This window comes from Plasmodium coatneyi, chromosome 4 (assembly GCF_001680005.1).
Source record: "Plasmodium coatneyi strain Hackeri chromosome 4, complete sequence".
NCBI lineage: Eukaryota > Apicomplexa > Aconoidasida > Haemosporida > Plasmodiidae > Plasmodium > Plasmodium coatneyi.
Window position 1 is genome coordinate 71,725 of NC_033559.1, and position 20,418 is coordinate 92,142.

The 20,418-nt window shown below is 34.7% G+C and overlaps 3 protein-coding genes across 3 annotated transcripts; 2 read left to right on the forward strand and 1 right to left on the reverse strand.

The window, feature by feature from the left end:
- Positions 1–2,837: 2,837 nt before the first annotated feature.
- PCOAH_00006340 (SICA antigen) lies at positions 2,838–4,466 on the forward strand (the record flags this gene model as incomplete). Its single annotated transcript, XM_020057444.1, has 2 exons — positions 2,838–3,713; positions 4,077–4,466. The coding sequence occupies 2 exons, from the start codon at positions 2,838–2,840 to the stop codon at positions 4,464–4,466; spliced, it is 1,266 nt and encodes a 421-aa protein (XP_019913159.1).
- A 13-nt stretch (positions 4,467–4,479) lies between these two features.
- PCOAH_00006350 (hypothetical protein) lies at positions 4,480–4,719 on the forward strand (the record flags this gene model as incomplete). Its single annotated transcript, XM_020057445.1, has 1 exon — positions 4,480–4,719. One exon carries the CDS (start codon positions 4,480–4,482, stop codon positions 4,717–4,719), a length of 240 nt encoding a protein of 79 aa, XP_019913065.1.
- Positions 4,720–5,259: 540 nt separating this feature from the next.
- On the reverse strand, positions 5,260–6,586 carry PCOAH_00006360 (hypothetical protein; the record flags this gene model as incomplete). The annotated part of the gene is made up of 3 exons (XM_020057446.1): positions 5,260–5,667; positions 5,786–6,334; positions 6,470–6,586. The coding sequence occupies 3 exons, from the start codon at positions 6,584–6,586 to the stop codon at positions 5,260–5,262; spliced, it is 1,074 nt and encodes a 357-aa protein (XP_019913318.1).
- Between the last annotated feature and the right edge of the window lie 13,832 nt (positions 6,587–20,418).

Consider the following 20,418-nt stretch of genomic DNA (forward strand, 5'->3'; position numbering starts at 1 on the left):
GGGAGTAAAGAAGGAAGGTGTAAAGAAGGAAGGTTTAAGCAAGAAAAAAAGAAGAAGAAAAGTTGTAGGGAAGGTAGGTGTAAAGAAGGAAGATTTAAGGTGTAAGGAAGGAAGTTGTAAAGAAGGAAGATTTAAGGTGTAAGGAAGGAAGTTGTAAAGAAGGAAGATTTAAGGTGTAAGGAAGGAAGGTGTAAAGAAGGAAGGTGTAAGGAAAGAAGGTTTAAGTTGTAAAGGAAGAAGGTGTAAGGAAGAAAGGAAGAAAGGAAGAATGAATGTGTACCTTCTGTTGTACACACGTGTAGATACTTAGTGAAATACTATTTTCCATTTAGTAAGTAACGATTTCATTGTGAATAAATAGTGATAAAAAAAGAAAAATAATAAAAATGACTCCACTGAAGAAGAAAGATGAATTGGAACAGGACCATAGGAAGGACATAGCGGAGGAAAAGGAACATGTTCCGCGTAATGAAGAAAGTGGAACAAACAATGAAGCTAACAAAGTTCGTGGACGTAGGAAGAGAGATATTATATGGACCATCAATGCAACACCTGGAGTAAAAGTAACGCATGAACCAAATGAAGGGTATGGTTACGATTACTTATATATATATGTGTGTGTACATATGCTTTAAAAAAGTAGTTGTACGAAAGAAAAAAAAAAAAAGTGAGAGAGATAAAAACCTTTTTTTTTTTTTTTCCTCTCTATAGGCAAGGTAAAGATGGTATACTTTTGGTATTCAATGGAAGGGGCACCTCAACCACCCCTAACACAACCTACCACCCAACCACCATCAGCATTACCATGATGGTTGGTGGGTTGTTAGGTGGTTGATGGAAGGAAGGTTCTTACGTGGTTGAGGTCCCCCTTCCACACTGTGCCACCATTTTACCATTCTTCCATTACCTTAGTAGTATTTATTCCTACTTCCACTTTTGTTTCCCCTTTTCATACAGATGTTACTTGTGCGGACGATAAGTTACAGAAAAGCTTAAAGGAAGTAATAGAGAACTGGCAAGGAGACAAACAAAAACCACAAAAAGACTGGGTAAGGATTATTACCGTTCATTATGATCGGAGGCAACATAACGGATATGAAGATATGTATATTATTGAAACGAAGAATGAGTGAACGTTCCGTGTAGGTATTAAATATATACTTGTTCCCCTTTCTTCTGCTGATAGGACCAAGTATGGAAGGAAATCGAAGATAGGATCAATCCACTCTCTAAAGACATATCTACCAATAAATCAAGTATGGAAACCTATTGTAAAAAGCCTAATGGACAAGTCACAAAGTGGACAGAGGCAGATAGGAACGCATGTATGCTCATCACTGCAGGATTAAAACATATATACGAAATTAAAGAGGACACGGGCAAAAAGGGCGATGAGGTCAGCAAGAATAATAGAAAATTCAGGGCCACTGCGGCATGTATCATATTAAATGAACTCATAAGGAAATTGAAGGAGAAGGCTAATTCTTGTACCCAGATAATAAGCATAGAGGAGGGAATAAACCATGCCTTCAGTGTCAGCTCACAAATTAAGAAAACTGTATGCAATAAAGATCCTGACTGTTTTGAGTGCACACAGGAGAACTATTCAGCCTGTAAAATTGGCAATAAACAAGTGAGGGAGAAATTAAACGAGAAATTCAAAAGCGACAAAAAAATACAGGAAGCACTGGAAGACATATATCCATCTTCCAACCCCAACCCCACCTCCACCGGACCAGGTTATACAAAGAAAAAACCCCAGAAGGGGAACGAGGAAGGAGGGGTTCAAGGAGAAGGAACAAATACCAACCTATTCTTTCACCATCATCCCACCTACCACCCTACCACCTAACAACACTTTCCTTACAGCCACTATTACTGAATGGTTCACACGTTTTTCGGAGGGTGTGTCTAAAGATGACGAAGAGCAGTATGTGGAGCTGGAAAGTATGCTATCATTGTGTGACGATGTGAATACTACCCTTGGCAGTGGCATGAATAAGTACGAAGAATTCTGTAAAATCATGGTAAAGAATATAATATTGACGACAGGTGTTGCAAAGGAATATAGAAACCAGGGAGGACAAACACCGTGTGAGAAGAAAGTGAAAAATATTCCCTTATGTGATTTATTAAAAGTATGGATGTGGTATATGGACTGGTTCTGTGTACCGGAAGCAGTTATACAACGTGCCCTTGACGCTGTGAAACAGGTAAGGGAAGGACTTAAAGGAGGATTTATTATGGATCAGAAGTATGTGGAATGTGCTTATGATGCTGCATTTAAGATTCCTGTTGGAGACAGAAGATATATGGGAAGTGAAGCTTACGATGTATTTTCCAAAAGTACGTTGTATCATAAAATAGAAGCATTAACTAACAAGAAAGAATGGTGCGAAGACGGTCAATGGAAATACAGGAAAAAGGCGCTTGAGGATCCAAACCTTGCACGGGATGATAAGGAAGAAAAGGTTCAAATAAGGAGTGGTAATGAGAACCTAGAAGACGTGAAGAAAATTATTGAGAGAGTTAAAGAAGGAGTAGAGAAGGAAGAAAAGGAAAAGGCAGCATCCCCAGCAAAGTCACCCTCATTTGATGACTGCATGAAGGGGGAAAAAACCTTATGTCAACGTGCAGATTGCATAACCAAACAATGGGTAGACATCCGATCAAACACTGAGTCGCAGAGGCAAGAGGTCAGAAGAGGGGAATTGATATTTCCCATTAGAATTGACCATACAGATTAGATATAAAGGAATGTATATACTCAAAGGGGAAGCGTATAAAAATATGATGTGAGTAGTAAGTGCATATATATGTATCTTCTTCCTTCATTTATGCAGAGTGACGTTTGGTTGGACTTCCCAAATATATTGCAAAACCTGTCTAAGGCTATAACTACTGAAAGCATCGAGGTCGACAGTCTGTGTGAAGGCATAGAGCAGGTACCTAATGGAAAGGAGGATGCCAACAAAAAAGCATGCCAACTTATTGTTAGAGGTTTAAAGCATCTATACAGCATTCAGGAGTCTCATATACCAAATGTACAGGATCACCCTTTTCTGAACCAGCAGTTTAAGCAATTCGCGATATGTCTTTTATTAAAACAATTCGCCAAAAAATTAAAAGAACAATCTAAATGTGAAGTAGAGGAAGGAATGAAGAAGGCATTTGAAAGCAGTACAAAAATTAAAGGAGAAAAATGCACGAAGAATACATATGAATGTGTTGAATGCAAAAGGGAAGATGACTATTCATCTTGCCCAATGGGCGGACAGCAAATAGGAGACAAATTGAAGAAACTGTTAGACCAGAATAAAAATGGCAAAAAGCAGGATGTAAAGCAAGCTTTGGATGCTATAGATAATATATGTAAGGTGAGTGTGCCACCAGCCAAAGTTCCTGAAGTACCAAAGGAAGTTGTTCCAGAGAAAAATTTTCCAGCACCTGTTCCTAAGGCGGAAGAAGCACAACCCCAACTTCCGGAGTCCTCACCAGCACCTGCTGCTCCCCCCGCTGCTCCAGCTTCAGAAGAAAAAACTTCAATTACGGAAAAAAAAGGAAAAAATGTTGACAGTGAGCTGGGTGGCGTAGTCACCCCTCCTGCTCCTGCCGCACTGAGGAACCCCATAGACCCTTCTAACCTTACTTCATACCTCCCTCTTGCTCCTGCTGTGCTTGGTATTTCTGCTATGACCTACTTACTTTGGAAGGTAAGAGAAAAAAAGCAAAAAAAAAAAGAAAGAAGGAAAATGAAAAAAAAAATTAAAACAAAGCGAAAGGAAAAAAAAAAAAAAAAAAAAAAAAAAAGTAAAGGTGAATTAATCAGTGGGGGGAGGTGTGTAATTTCGCATTTTAGGGGTGTGTACTTGTAGGATTTCGCATTTAAAGAGTGTTTGTATGATTTCGCAATTTTAGGGTGTGTGTGTGTAGGATTTCGCATTTTAGGGTGTGTGCGTATAGGATTTCGCATTTTAGGGGTTTGAAGTAGTAATTACTGTTGCGTGAACAAAACATTTCACACCCCTATTAAAGAAACATTTTTTTCCCTTTTTTTTTTTTTTTTTTTTGTTCAGTACTTTGGTATGTTTCGTAAGACAAGAAAACGTTACAGAAGAGCTCCTCAAATACGTGGTCCCTCCTTAGAACAGCAGATTGTTGACCATGTGAACGAAGATGTTCCACATGCATATACCATAGTAAAGGAACGAAAAGGACCAAGATCTGTTCCAACGAGGAGGAAACACGTTGGTAAACATGCTGGTCGTCGTCGTGGTGTACGTCGCCGCATGATTATTGATATTCATTTAGAAGTCTTAGACGAATGTCAAAAAGGGGACCTGCATTCGATGAAAGAAGACTTTTTTGAAATAATCGTTCAAGAATTTATGGGATCAAATTTTATAAAAGAAGAAAAGGTTCCAAATTCAGATTCGGGGTTTAGGGAAGGAAGACTTTGTTCCTAAGGAATGTGTTCCTATGGAACAGTTTCCAAGTTCAGATTCCGGGTTTAGGGAGGAAGGCTTTGTTACTAAGGAACAACTTCCTATGGTTAATGTTTCTATGGAGGGTGTTCTTATGGAACAGGTTCCGAGTTCAGATTCGGGGTTTAGGGAGGAAGACTTTGTTACTAAGGAACAACTTCCTATGGTTAATGTTCCTATGGAGGGTGTTCTTATGGAACAGGTTCCGAGTTCAGATTCCGGGTTTAGGGTGTAGTATAAATATTTTTCTTTTTTTTTGTATTGCATGAACATGTTTGCACGTTCATGTGTAATGAATATAAGCCGGGGAAAAAAAAAAAATTTTCCTCCTTTACTTTATTTTGACTTGTTTGGTAGAATTTTGTTTATTGAAGAATTAAAATGTGTTGACTAAATTTTTTCTTTTGTTATAGTTTTTTATCTTTATAATATATGTTTTTTCGCTTTTTTTTTAAATAAAAACATTTTTTCAACAATGTCAGGACCTTTTTGCGCATGCGCCTTGGGCGTATTGTTTTCTTGATGCAGTTATTCAAACTTACCAAATGTAGGAAGAAAAGAAAGAAATGTGAAGAAAAGGAATAAAAAAAAAAGAAAGAAAGAAAAGAAAGGATAAAAAAGAAAAAGAGAGGAAGGAAGGGGAAAAAAGAAGAATGAAAAAAGAGGAAGGTTATTTTCTTCCTTACGCTGTATATAAAATGTGCGCTTGCGCTTATTTATGTCCCCCCTGGGAGGGAAACGGAAACGTTCCCCATCCCTTTCCCATCCAGGTGTTCTACATCCGAATGTAACCTATATTGTTCCGGTGACCCGGCGTATTATGATTATTTGTTCCTGCTCCTGCCCTTCTATTCCTTGTAGCCTGCCCTGTAGACGGTACTGTGGTAGACCGTCTTGTGTACGCAGTAGGAGAACGTAGTGTGGTGGAATTGTCTGTTGTGGAGTCACCTATTGTTGTTGAAGTGTCATTTGAATATTCAGTGAAAGTATCTTCTGCAGACACATCAAAGTTGTGGTGTCCAGTCGATCTTCTTCTCTTTCTTGTGTTTCTTGTGCTCCTTCCATTTCCAGAAGTATGCATACCAAACCAGGAAGACCATGGTTTATACTGAAAGAGAAGAAACAAGAATTTAAGGATGGGTCTAAGGAAGGAAAGGGGTCTAAATGAAAGGAAAGAATGGGTCTAAGGAGGAAGGAAGGAAAGGAATGTGGTCTAAGGAAGGAAAGGAAATGGAGGTCTAAGGATGAAGGAAGGATTAATTACTATTATTTATGTTTCGCCACTATAATTGTTATTTTACTTTATATAGAAGGAATAGGGCCGCTGGTAATTCTAATGCTGCTAGTGTGCCGAAAGCAGAAGAAAGGGAAGAAGCAGCACTCGCTTTACTTTCAGCTTCGTTTAATTTTGATTGTGTGGATTGTTTTTCTTGTTGTGCTTGTTGTGTTGCTGCTTCTGCTTGCAGTTTCTGTGATGTTAGTTGTTCTAATTCAGTTTTTTTTGTGCAGTACGATTCTAACGTTTTCGCCATACCACAATAAAACTTATACTTGTCCTTGAAATCCTTACAATAGGGGTCAACAGTAGTTTTAGTATCTCCCTCTGGACACTTCTCACTTACAGCATTACAGGCTGTAAGAACACCACTCCGGTGTTCTGACCACCGGCCTCTGCAATTGGGCTTATCATTCTTCAATAAATCCCCTTCTATTTTATTATAATTGAACGAATAATCATGGATTGTTTTTCTATGGAGGAAAGTCCCATAGTCAATATCATTCCTTATAACTTTACATCCATTTTTCCACTCTGCTTCATTTATTAATTGACACAGAGAACTTAGCACGCTCTGGAAATATTTTTTTGCGGAGCTATCCCTATGTATCATATCCCCCAATCAATAATAAAAAAAATAGCAAGGTGTGTCTTCGGATGGGTTGCTCTTCTTCAATGTGCACGCGTAGCAGTAAGCATTCATAATAACCCCAGTTTTACTAATAACTTGAGGGTACCCAGTTAATGGAGCCTTCAACTTCGTCTCCAGGTCTTGGCGTTTTCCGCTATAATCTTCGCAGGAGCCCGTAGCATTGTTGCTGAACATCTTATAAAATGTGTTGTCCGAGGGGAAGCTGCTTGGAAATGCACTCTGCAAATATATAATTGGCAGAAGAGCTAAGGAGGAGGAGGGAAGGGGAGTGGAATGTATGCATATGTATATATATATGTATGTGTATTCGCCCCTCTCACACACACATTCCTTTCTCTCACACATACATTTTCCCTTCCTGTCACACATACACATTCCTTCCTCTCACACATACACTTTCCCTTCCTGTCACACATACACATTCCTTCCTCTCACACACACATTCTTCATACATATTCCTTCCCCCTATATTTCCACTCCCTAGTGTTTTTTCTGCCTATTTTTTTTTTTTTCCTTACCGATGATGACATTGTGCACGTATATATTTCTGTTGTGTATATAATGATATATTTATGTAATGATCTCCCTATTTTTTAATGTGTATGCTTTTATATATTCATTCACTTAGTATAGGAAATGTATGTGCAAAAATTTTCTCCCTTCCTGTTTGTTTTCTCTATCATATGATAATAAGTGTATGAAATTTTACTTCTTCATACATTCAATATAAAAAGGGAGGGAAGTAGTGTATGTGTAAATTTTTTTTTTTGTTTTTTTTAATAAGAACTTTTAGCATGTAATATTTATTCATTTGCTGCTTTTAATTGTTATTATTTTTAAAAGGGGAGAAGTAGTATTCGTTAGAAATTGTGCAAAATTTCTCACATAGATACATGTATAGTACACAGTTCATATGCATATGTGCATGTAGAGCATTTCTCCTTTTTCTTTCTCCTTTGGCACACTTTGCACATTTAGCCATATCTATTAGGTATTTAATCCCATATTTATTCATTATTTATTCAATAGTTATTCAATATGTATTCAATATATATTCAATATATATTAAGTATTTATTCAATATGTATTCAATATATATTAAGTATTTATTCAATATTACATTCACATATGTACATTAAATATTTATTAGTGTTTAATGGAAATAGATCCCATATTTTTTTTTTTTTTTTTTTTTTTTGATCGTTGGTTAATAATAATTTTTTTGTATTTTTTCTTCTCTTCCTTTTTTGTATTGTACCAAAGTGTATTCAAATTTTTTATGTAGTCAATATAAGTTCAAAGGGGCAAAAAAAAAAAAAAGAAAGGGAAAAGAGAAAAATTTCATACAACTCGTAACAACAACAAAAATTCTTGTATAACAACAACAAACAACAATTACACAAATTTTGTATTGTTTTGTTATTCATTTAATGGAAAATTTTTGTATTGTTGTCTATTTAGTGCACAATGTTTGCTATTGTTTGTTATTCCTTTAATGGACAATTTTTGTATTGTTGTTTATTTAGTGCAGTTTTGTAGGTTGATGTTTTTTTCAATACAACGAATCCACACTTTAGAGCTATAGAACCAGATTAGTATGCCAAAATAGGCTAAAGCCATGATTATAGGAACTCCAACCATCAATATTGCATTCGTTGTTCCCATGATAGATAGTTGTTCCTGCGCAAGAGTAGGAATGATGCTAACCCAATATAGAACTGATGGGTAAGAAACTGCAATGACAAATAGCAGGGTTAGTAATATTTTATTTCTACTCTTTAAAAGTGTCAGTTTGTGGCAACATTCTTTGAATTTTGTTTTTATTCCTTTATTTTGTGGTGTTCCATTCCTCCTCCCACGTCGTGCCCCTCCTGATGAAGTATTGTTGTTAGATTCTAATTTCTGTAATTCCCTATATGGCATGGCCTCTTCAAGGGAACTCCCACTTAGACTAGACAGGAAGTCATTATCTTCCGATGTTGGTACATCAGTTTGACGGGTTAATAATGTGCTAAAACTTGCATCAACGTGGTGATCATTATGCCTAGTTCCCCTACCATTATTATTACTTGTTCCTTTCATTGATGATGTGCTCATTGCATTCACCTAAAAATAAAAAAGGGGCGAAGGGGTGAATTCATAATTCATGTGGTGTATATATAAGTATTACGGTTCAAAAAAAGAAAAGAAGGTACGAGGAAGTGGGGGGAAGGGGAAGAGAAGTTCTCTTCCCGCACCCCAAACAATCTTTCTTCCATCCCCCTTGACTCAGCAAAAATGAATACAATGTTCATTAATCATAATAAAAATGTATGTATGTGTGTATGTCAAATGTTTTTTTTATAGGTGTGTGCTACAGGTGTGTGTAACAATTCCGTATCTTACGTGGTAGTGATGGTTAGGGTATTGCCATAAACAAAGTATCAAGCTGAATATGAGGAATTTTGTAGGAAAAGGTGCCATTTTGCGTTGCTGTTTTTGCTTCTTTTTATTTTTTTTTTCTTTGCTGTTTTTTTAATGTAAAAAAAAAAGAATGTTTAAAATGAAAAATTTTTGTTCCTTAGATATATATATATTAGCGTAGTTTGTTTGATGATTATCTCATTCTTCTTTCTTCTTTGTGTTGAAGATAGAGAATGTGTTAACTTCAATCAATCATGTGTTACACTGTGCGCGAGATATATATACTGCTGCTTTTTTTCTCTAAGTGTGTATACTTACTTTAGAGTGAAAATTTTATTACAACGTACAATATATAATATATATATGTATAGAAAAAAAGGAAATAATAATCATAATGGTCAAAAAAAAGTAGTTCATTTTTTTTAATTGCACATATAATTATATTATGTTGTTTCCACACACAAAAAAATTAAGTTAAAGTGGCGGTCAAAATCATACTTTTCTAAGAGAAAAAAAAAAAATAAATAATAATGTGAGCACTTTTCAACAACATATCACATTTCTAACGTTGTAATAAGAGCGAATTATCTACATTTTTAACAGTGGAATACTATATATTCACTAAAAAATTTTTATGTTATTTTAGGTATAATGGTCAATAAGAACTGCTTAAAGCTATGAGTCATATTTTTTTTTTAGCGCACACTCAAAAGGAAAGGGGGGGAGAAGGAGCTACTTTTTTTTTATTTTTATGCGTATACAATAATTATGATATGTGCTGCACAATATTATAGGTATGTATACATGGATGGGAAAAAAAATTTTCCTTTTTTTTCCAACACAACCTTCTGCCCCTGATTCTGGTTCTACGCATATATATTACATCATTTGTCACACTATAATAGTATTAGTTCCACATTTGTAGTAGTATAGTGTAGTGTAGTTTAGTGTTAGTGTAGTAGTAGTGTAGTAGTAGTATAGTGTAGTGTAGTTTAGTGTTAGTGTGGTAGTAGTATAGTGTAGTAGTAGTATAGTGTAGTAGTAGTGTGCTGTGGTATTAGTGTGGTGTGGTATTAGAGTGTGTGGTGTTGTTGTTAGGATGGTGGTGCGGCCCTTTATTTTAGTGTGCGTATGCGCACAGAATAATTACAACATTGGGCAAAGTATTATATATAATCATCTAGAAGTTGATGATGATGTATATGGAATGGAATATTCTGACGAATTTATTGTTGTTGAGTCGTACTCCGTTGAGTTATTGTCGTCAGAGTGTTGACGTCCCATTGTTGTTCTTTTTTTTCTTGCTTTCCTTCTTGTGTTTCTTCCTTTAAAATGACTACTTAACCAAGAAGGTAGGAGATCGTACTGAAAGAAATGGGTGTAAAGAAGTAAAGGAAGTGGAAAGAAGGAAACGAATTGATGGGAAGGAATATGTATTACATACATATATATATGTATATATACTCTATATGCATGTACATATACATATATATATACCGATATATGTATATATATGTACATGTAGGTATATATATCTATTCGCGTATGCATGTATATATTCTTATTATAATTATTACTTTATATAGGAAGAATGCAGCAATTGCTGGTAATCCTACTAATCCGATAGCAGAGGAGACAGCAGCAGGGGCGACGTTGTTGCTGCTGCTCGCAGCAGCAGCACCATCCTGCTGTGTTAATGATGGTGCAGTAATTTGTGAAAGAATCTGTTCCAAACAACTATTCACGTCCGTTCCGTCCCCTTCGTCTGATGAAAGATTTATATCGTCTATTCTTTCACATGTTAGTTGTGGTGGTGGTGGGACAGTACCACCACCATCACTATTATTGCCTTTGAACTGATTCCAAAATTGCTTAAAGTAACCATCTAGATTAGATGACCCACCTGCTTTTATTTGTCCATAAGCATGTTGAGCATCCTTTAGGTAAGTTGCATAATCCTCGCAGCAGGAGGAGGACCCATCGGACTTAGAATCCTTTAGGTGCTGTAATATTGTTTTATAATCATGGAGGTAATCAAATAATTTTTTCCTTTGAGGGAAAATGGTTCGGTCAATAGTATTGTGCATAGTTCCGCACATGCATTGTTGGCTGTCCGAGCTCTTCAATTTAGTGCAGATTTGCTGCATAATAGTCTTGAATTCACCAGGCGTTTGCAAATTGTTACTTAATATATCCCCTATCCAAAAATAAAAGAAATTACATATTGTTGAACAGGGTTGTTCCTTCTCTGTTCTAACTTTAGATACGGTACAATAAGCTTGGGCCATTTCCTTGCCATATTTACTAGCATCCCCAGTGCCCTTTAATTTATTTACCAGTATAATCCCTATTTGTTCTGATCTAGAGGTGTTATCTTCACATCCATGATTGCCAGTCTTGAATGCTGCATATATTTTTCTGGAGGGCAAGTCATCTTCACTGCACTGCAGTTCCCATAGATGTAAAAAAAGTGGAGGAATAGTGAAAATTTATATACATCTATATTCGTATTATAACATGAATATAGAGAATATTACATATGTATACAGATGCATTAATTTTAAAGAAAGTATAGTTTGCATTACTCCTGCCATTGTTCCTTATGTATATTTGTCATGTATATGTGGAATGTGAATTTATAATTAAAGAGTTTTCATGTTTTTAGAATAAGGGCGTGATAATTTTTGCCTACTCCCTGTGCTTATGAGCGCACACATATATAATTAAAAGTGAAAAGTAGCAACGAACGAATATGCTGCAAATAAATAAAATAATAATAAAGGAACGATTAAATTTTTCATATACATTCTTTCTATACATAAATTATACTAGTGCATTGTGTATGCATTCTTTTCTAAATATGACCATACTATTCATACGCCGCCGTCAGTGTGTGTATAGGAGCGGAACACTTTATATATGATTTATATACGTTAACAACATGGCATATTTTTTTTTTTATATTATTGGATTGTAGTTATAGTTATTTGTTTGAGGTATTATATTATTTTTTTTTCTTTACACGCGCTACCTCCTTCTTCGGTTATTATTACATGTAATTACATGTAATAATAAAGGAAGAGGCCGAGTGTAAGTAACGGTATGGTTATATAGGCAGGTGCATATATATAATTTTAATAGTGTATTATATATGAATAAAAGAATAGGGAGAAAAAAAAAAAAAAAAAAAAATTTGGGGATCCCTTTGCATCTCCTCTCTCTCTTTCTGTTATTCTTATTTCATTTGGGACCCTTTGCTTAGTTGTTCCAGTACATTTATTCTTCCTTATTTCTTCTTTAATTATATATACATCTGATAATTTTGGTGCATAAAAATAAGGGAATATAATTCCTTAAAAAAATTGAATACTATGTGCACAATTTTGTGTGTGAAATTTTTCTAAAAGGACGAGCAAGTTTGATGTTCCTAATCATTATGACATAAGCACATGAATTTCCTTACTTTTTCCGTTCTAAATATACAATACAACTTTTAGGAGAAAAGAGTTTATCATATGCGAAAAAGAATATACACATTTGAACCATGTCACCGCAATCAAGAGCAAAAGGACCACTAACGGTTGGTTTCCTTTCTTCTTTTTATAATGAATATACACAGACATATTTGTTCATATCATATTTCATGTGTACAATAAGCAAGCGAAGGATGGTAACTAGGTATATATATATATGTATATATATATATATATATATATATATATATATATATATATATATATATGTGTGTGTTACATATGTGTTAAAACTACTTTCCTTCTCTTTAATTTCAGCATACTTCCTTACCATCTTTGTTACGTAATTCTTTTTTTGGAAGAGGAGGAGGAAGGAACAATAGGAATAAAAAAACAACTGTTCGAAGAGACTTCGACGCATTTACGAACGATTCTGTGGAAACCTGAACGATAAGTTCTACATTCGAATCAACAACAACAGATAATTCTAACATATTATATTCTATTCCATATTCTACTACTGCAACATCATCATCATCTACCAACAGAAGAGTAGGAAGAGAAAGGGTAGCAAATAATAGGAACCGGCACAAAAATGTAAGTTATCAGAACATGTAAAGCATTGAATGTGTAATGCTTTCCTCCTTCTTTCCTCCACACGGAAGGAAGGAACAATAATACAAACTATAAGGACTTTGCACAGTTTGCGCAGTCAATGGATAATGTCCTTATAGAATGTGACAAAAAAAGGAAGTAGGGTCTAAGGAGGAAAGGGGAAAGAGGGCTTAAGGGAGGAGGTAGGAAAGAAGGAAAGAAGGAATGAGGAAAGAATGAATAAGTAAAGATGGAGTAAAGGAAAGAAGGAATAAAGGAAAGAAGGGATGAAAGAAAGAATAAGAAGGAATGAAGGAATGAGGAAGGAAGGATTCAAAGAAGGGTTCAGAAGTGTTGAGGAAGAGTCAAAAATTCGAAATGTTGAATTAATGGAGGTTTTGCAAAAAGTATTTGGAGTTTCTCTTTTCGTAGGTATCATGTTAGCATCTATTCATTGGTACATATATATATATCATTATCATCATTACCCCTACGTTCACGTACTCTAATATATATTCGCAAATCCAATAAATATAGAAGGAAGAAAATGACGGAAAGAAGTCGAGAATTAAGGAAATGTGCACATAGTTCCACAACGTTGTTTTTTATATGTATATATATATTTTTTTAATATTCATAGGGGGAGGAGGCGGCGGTAAGTGTAAATAAGGAATTTACATTATAAGAAATATATATATATATGATTGGGAAAGAAAAATCAAAGAAGAAAAAAAAAAAAGAGAAAGGTCATTTTGTTCATTTCTACACTGTATAAATTTTATGCAGTTCGGTTATATATATATGATCCCCTCCCCCCACTTTTGGGAAGGGGTGGAAGGAAGGACACATTCATTCACTTAACATGCTACATACTATGATAATGCACATTTTTCCTTTGCATTTGCTGGTGTTGTCGTTGCTGTGGCTGATTCCCCCTTTTATTATTAGTTCTTCTAGGTGATCTACCATTATATATGGTAGAATTGTCTGTTGTTGTTGACAATTCAGTGGACGCGTCCATGGAATCGTATGTTGGACCTACGGTTGAAGGTGCTGTTGATAATGTGTCGAAGTTAGAGCTGGCTGATCTTTTTCTTCTTCTGCTCCTTCCAGTGCTGCTCTTCCCAAATAAGGTGTTTTTTATTCCAGAAGGTAGAAGATTGTACTAATAAGGAGGAAGGGAAGGTTGTTAGGGTGGAAAATATGTATATAGACATACACATATATAAGAATGTATATATATATATATAATATATATATTCTTATATATGTGTATATATGTACACTGTATAGTTTATTCTATGCATTTATTTTAAATAAGGAGAGAAATAATAACAAATAATAATAAATATTATTATTATGTATATTTTTACTTCAATTACAATTGTAATTTTACTTTATATAGGAAGAAAGTGACAATTGCTGGTAGGCTTATTGTAGCTAGTGCAGAGGAAATAAGAGTCGTGGTGTTACTTCCTGTGGTAACAGGATCGGTGGACACCGGTTGTTCCTGTACTGTAGACATAGTCTCCTTTACTGCTGCGAGATCCTGTGGTCTATGAGCTGCTAGGTGCTTCTCGATTGTTGCACTTTCTGCTGTAATTCCTGTATTACACTTTTGTTGTAATAAGTTCTTATATTCCTGGTTACTGAACATTGTGTTAAAGTATGTACAATAGTCCTTGCCAGTTCCCTCACCATTTCCTGAACATTTTTGTTCAATAATTTCGTAAGTTTGTAGAAGATCTTGCAGGTACTCCTCGGTTGCACTATCACAGCGGGAATTCTTAAGGTCTAAGTTTCCTTTTATAGTGTTGTAGTCCCGATAATAATCATGTAATTTTTTCATATGGCCGACAATTTCTTCGGTAATGTTGGAGTATAGATGTGTACACAGAAAATTACTGTATGATTCTTTCACCCTCTGATAAATGTTTTCCATCAACTTCGAACGTGATGTAATACCTGAACATTTAGATAATTCACCCCACATCCAATAGTATAAATAATCGCAGTATTCCTTTTCCTTCTGTGCTACACTCACCATTCCTGATGCATCACACATTGCATCCCCAATCTTATCTGTATAATTCTTATCACTAGTATACTTGTCCAAGGCATCCTTTACTATTGGTTTAGGATTAAAACCGCAGGCCCCAAAGGGATGGTCAAAACTGCTGTACTCTTTCTTTGAGGGTAACAGGTTGTCCAAATATCCCTTCTGTGAATGAAATTGGTGAAATGTATTTTCCTATGTACCCTTTGTTCTTACTATATTATGCATAAAATATTACACGAATAATGCATATGCACACTACTTTGAATAGATGAACGAAGAACAAGTAGTAGCAATAACCTTTAGAATGTTTGCTTGTTGTGCCATTTTTTTTTTATCTTCTATGTATGTGTGCGTGTACACTTCTTTATATATATAATATATTTATGTTAGAAATGTATTCATTATTCATTCATATGGACTACATATGTGTGAGGATTTCTACTCGTCGTATCATTATGGACGAATACATACATATGTCATCAAAATATTTCTTCTTTTTCTTCTTAAATATCTGCATTATTTAACTTCCAAATTGCCATAATACATTATATACATGCATCAGAATCGTTGCATGTATACACAGTTACAGGAGAAATATAAACAGATATGCTAAAATAGAAAAATAGCAATGGAAATATTAAATATATTTCGTGCATTTCTTTCATATCCATGCATTTATTATGCATTATTGAATTATTGAATTATTGAATTATATTATTCAGTTGTACATTACTCCGTTGTGCGTGTTTATGCAAAATTACCCTATTATTATTGTTCTTTGTGCACGCACGCTTCCTTGCTTTTATATGCGTATAGAATAAATACAAATTGCTCTTTGGCAAATTTTCTATAGCGTATTATTAATTTAAAGTTCTATTGATATTAAAATGGGTTATTAAAAAAAAAATTTTAACTTGAACAGTATGCAGTTTATATGCATACAGAACGCTTCTCTCTCTTTCAGTGTGTGTATATTTATTCTTATCCATATTTAATTAAAAGGGGGAGGAGGAGTGTGTAAGGAGAGAGTATACATTCATAAAATGAATAGGGAAGAAAAGCGTAGTAGTACGTAGAATGTGCATGGAATCATATATGTTTGATAAAAAGGAAAAAAAAAAAAAAAGGAAGAGAGTATGTGCATGTACCCTTCCCCCTTTATAATAATAATGCTCCTTTCTGCGGTACACCCTATTCCTTCCCCCCTTTTTTTTTTCATGTACATTTATGATTTTTTAGTAATAATAACTTCCCCATTTTCATTTTTTTTCTTCCTTTCCCTTATCATTTGATCATATCATATATATTTCATTTACAATATTAATGTGCCCGCTCTTCCTTTTTTATTATTCCCTTCTGCGCTTATTCTAGTAATGGTGCGTATTTTTAAAAGGGGGGGAAGGGGAGAAGAGTGTGCGTTCACTTAACAATTCCATATTATGGTCAATTCCTTTTACCTAATATTTTATGATGATGGGACCTCCCCCCCCTCCCCTGGGATATTCTCTTTTATGCAGGGTTTTAAAGGGGGACCGCAATGTTACATTATACATGACCAAATATAGAACAAGTTTCGTTGTAAAATATTTGAATGCTTAAAGGATGGTAAAAGAAGTTACATGGGCAAACACACATATATATATATTTCTGAGTTACGCATGAATTAATTTTTTTCTGTGTGTACAGTTAGTTTGGATGTAGTAAGAATTACTCATTCAATGTGGTCTTATATATATATGTGTATATATATGTATATATTTCCTATGTAAGTATTTTTTTTTTATTTAATGCTACATAATCACATTTCCCAAAGAGAGACATATGAGTATTTCACTTATTACATTTTCACGGAGTGGAAATCTTTGTTTCTGTGTATTAAATTTATATGTGTGACCATGGTATTTCTATGTGTGAGACACATATATTGTTCAATACCCCCCAAAATTGGGGGGAGTAGTGCTCTCAAAATGGGGGGGAGTGTGCTCTCAAAAATTGGATATATTGTTCAAAATTTGGTGGAAGTGTGCTCTCAAAAATTTGGGGGGGAGGAGTGCTCTCAAAAATTGGATGCAGTGTTCAAAAGGTGGGGGTTGATGTCATAGAGTACGATGTGAGAGTGCGCGTCGCTGCAACTGTTCCTGCATGCCGAATATGTATTAAATTTATATATGTACAGAAATGTCCACACCCCCACCACTGCCGTAATGGTCACAATAGACGCTTATTATACCTAGGACACTCTGGCACTATCCTTCCTTTAAGAGGGTGATATGTGACCGGTAGAAATGGATTTTTCCTCTATTTTATTCTCAGAATATTTATTCATCCTCGGGGGGCAGCTTCCTATATATATATATTAAGAACATTCCCTTCCCATGCTTCACCTTATACATGGAGGTACATACCATATAGGAATTGGTACTAAAGGGGGACACGAGGGAATTTTGATTATCCTAGGGGCACCTTCCTTTAATTGTCCAATATGGGCCTCTTGAATTCTGTGCCCCTGTAATTGTAAGGAGGTTAGACCACGACAGGGATCAAGTATTAGTTCTTTCTTCTAACCTTTGGAGGTGGTCATTAATGAAGAAGGTAGAGGACCATCCATTTTTTTTTTACTACTATGGAATGTAAAACCTCCCAAGTTAACAGAAGCTTATTACATTATTTTATATTATTCTGCAACACACATATGTGCACACACGCAACATGCACCATCTACAGTCACCATTTCACTTCAATTGAATATATAATGTTATTTTATGTAGCATTGTGCCCCCTATATATATGCTGGTATATTACCATGGAGTAATGTGCATGGGGTCCCTGTGCATTCAAAATGAATAGTACGCCTCCCTCCCGGCACTCCCGCACTCCTTTTTTTTTTTTTTTTTTTGTGTGTGTGTGGAATGCTCCAATTGCAATTTTATTACACCATTTTGAAAAATACAGTATAGTTTTAATGGGGTGAAGTCGGATGAAATACATATATATATTGTTTTTCTCTTTTCTAGATGGTGACGGAACTCCTTAAATGAAATATTTACAACACCAGGAATAAAGTACAACGGAATGAATTGTTCCTACTGCGTATCTGACTACTATGTACACCCTACCACTGTTATGTACTCATATATATATACACTCCTTCTATATGTGCAAATTAATATTTTAAACCAAATTACACTCCTTTTGAACAAAATTAATATTTCAGTTTGCGCACACATAGAGTGGACCAAAAAAATATATTATAAAAAAAAAGGGGGGGAAATATATATGATAAAAATGTTGTTATGGGAAGGAGGATTTGTTATTTCATATTGAGGAATAGGAATGGAAGTTGGAAGAAAGGAGTAGTACATCCAGAAACTTTATTTAAACTTAAAAAAGGGAAAAATTTTTAAAAAAGAAAATAAAATAAAAATAATAAAATATAAGAGAAGGAATTAGAGTCAAGAATATTAGCTCAAAATGATGGTATATACATAATCACGTTATATGAATTTATGAATAATATGCATTTATCTGAAAGGAAGAAAAAGAAACAAATAAAAAAAAAAAGAGAAAATGGTAACAATGAAATTATTATTCCCACCAATCCATCATAAACAATGAATATGTAATAAGGAGAAAACAAAAATATATATATATATATGACTATAAGAGAGAACACACACATACATATATATATATAACTATATATATAAATACTATATATATCGGGATATATATATATATATCTATATCCATATTATATGAGTGTATACAAAATATAATATTGGACTTAGGAGTAAAGAAAAAGGCAAAAAAAAAAAAATAAAATAAAATAACACTAAAATTATTATTCATAAAAGGGATCACAGAAGAAAAAGGGGAACTGTATATTAAATAAAATGTTATTATTAGAACCTGGTACACGCACACGCACATACACATTTTATATATATAATATATACAAAAATTCACATTATATATACATATACATTACATATATATACATAGAAAAACACACACATACACGCCCATATGTAAACAATGTCCGAAACCGCACCAGCAGAAACCGCAACACCAAACACTTACCTGAGGGTGCGTTCTCTTCGTCTGGAGTTTATACATATATATGTGTAGGAATAATAATTTATTTACATAATATAATAAAAATGGAAATAAAAAGGTACAGAAAGAAAAAAATATATTTTTTACTAACCATATTTATAGGGAGCAACCTTAGAAGTGTTAGACTCGAAATCACGTTTTTATAAGAGGTTCGAGGGACAAGCCGATTACTGTAGAAATGTGAATAAAGGGGAAGAGGTAAAAGGGAAGTTAAGTGAGTGCAATGAAATTCAAAATGAAGCCGAAAAAATTGCTAAGGGTCTGTGCTATGCTTCTTCAAAGAAGGAGGATGCAAACCAGACGGAGGATTATCAGCACGGAGATTACGGAACGGACCAAGCGGACGGAGACTCGGACGATGGATTGGCCGAATTGGAGGAACGGTTGAATAAGGCACTTTGTCATTTTTTATATTATTGGTTAGGTGATATTGTATGGAATAGTAAGGGGCAAAATGTCACTGATGGAACTACATTTTTGCAAATTATGAATAAAATATATTCTGCGTTGGGTGAATTCCCTGTTAAGGACAATTGTACACTTCTTTATGCCGACATTAACCCTAATACCCTTACCAAGGACCTCTTCGAGAAATGGAAAGCCATATTTGACTTCTCTTTTGACTACGACGGTATAAAACAAAAATTTTCATCTCATAACAACTCCTGCGATGACAAATATTACCAGCATCTGAAGGATACTAAAACAGCATTTGAAAAAGTACAAAAAGATTGTGAAAGCAAAGAGAATACATATTGTAAAGAATTTCAAGAGAAGTATGGAACAGACAGTGATACAAACCCCTTAACTTTAACGAATGATGATCCAGTTGAGGTAGGGGAAACTGAATCGAAAGTTAAGGTTTACAGGAACATTAATTTAGAATTAAAATATACAGCAGAGTATATGCGAAAGCTCTCTGAGGAAAAGACTAGAAGTAAAGCAATAATACGGGAGCGTGCAGCACGTCCCCAATCGGATGCTCCTCCTCCTCATTCTGCTGCTCCCCTTAACCAGGTCAGTCCAACATCAACAATAATAGAAATTTAATCCACCGTTTCCTTTTTTATTTATGGTGAATACGCGCACGTATTGTTCCTATATTATTTACTATGTACACTGGTAAAATAAAAAATGGGAAGTATATAAGATTACATGTACATTCCATTAACTACATTTGCAGGATCCATATTTAAGTTACTTACCCTCAAAAGATGTGTACGGAAATCTGAACATACAACATTCAATACCCGGAAGGGAAGCTTCCGTCACCGCAATGAAGACCAAACTAGAAGCCACCCTAACAGCGCATCCGAATACAGTTATCTGTTCAAAGAAGATTGCCTCGGCATGGTATTATA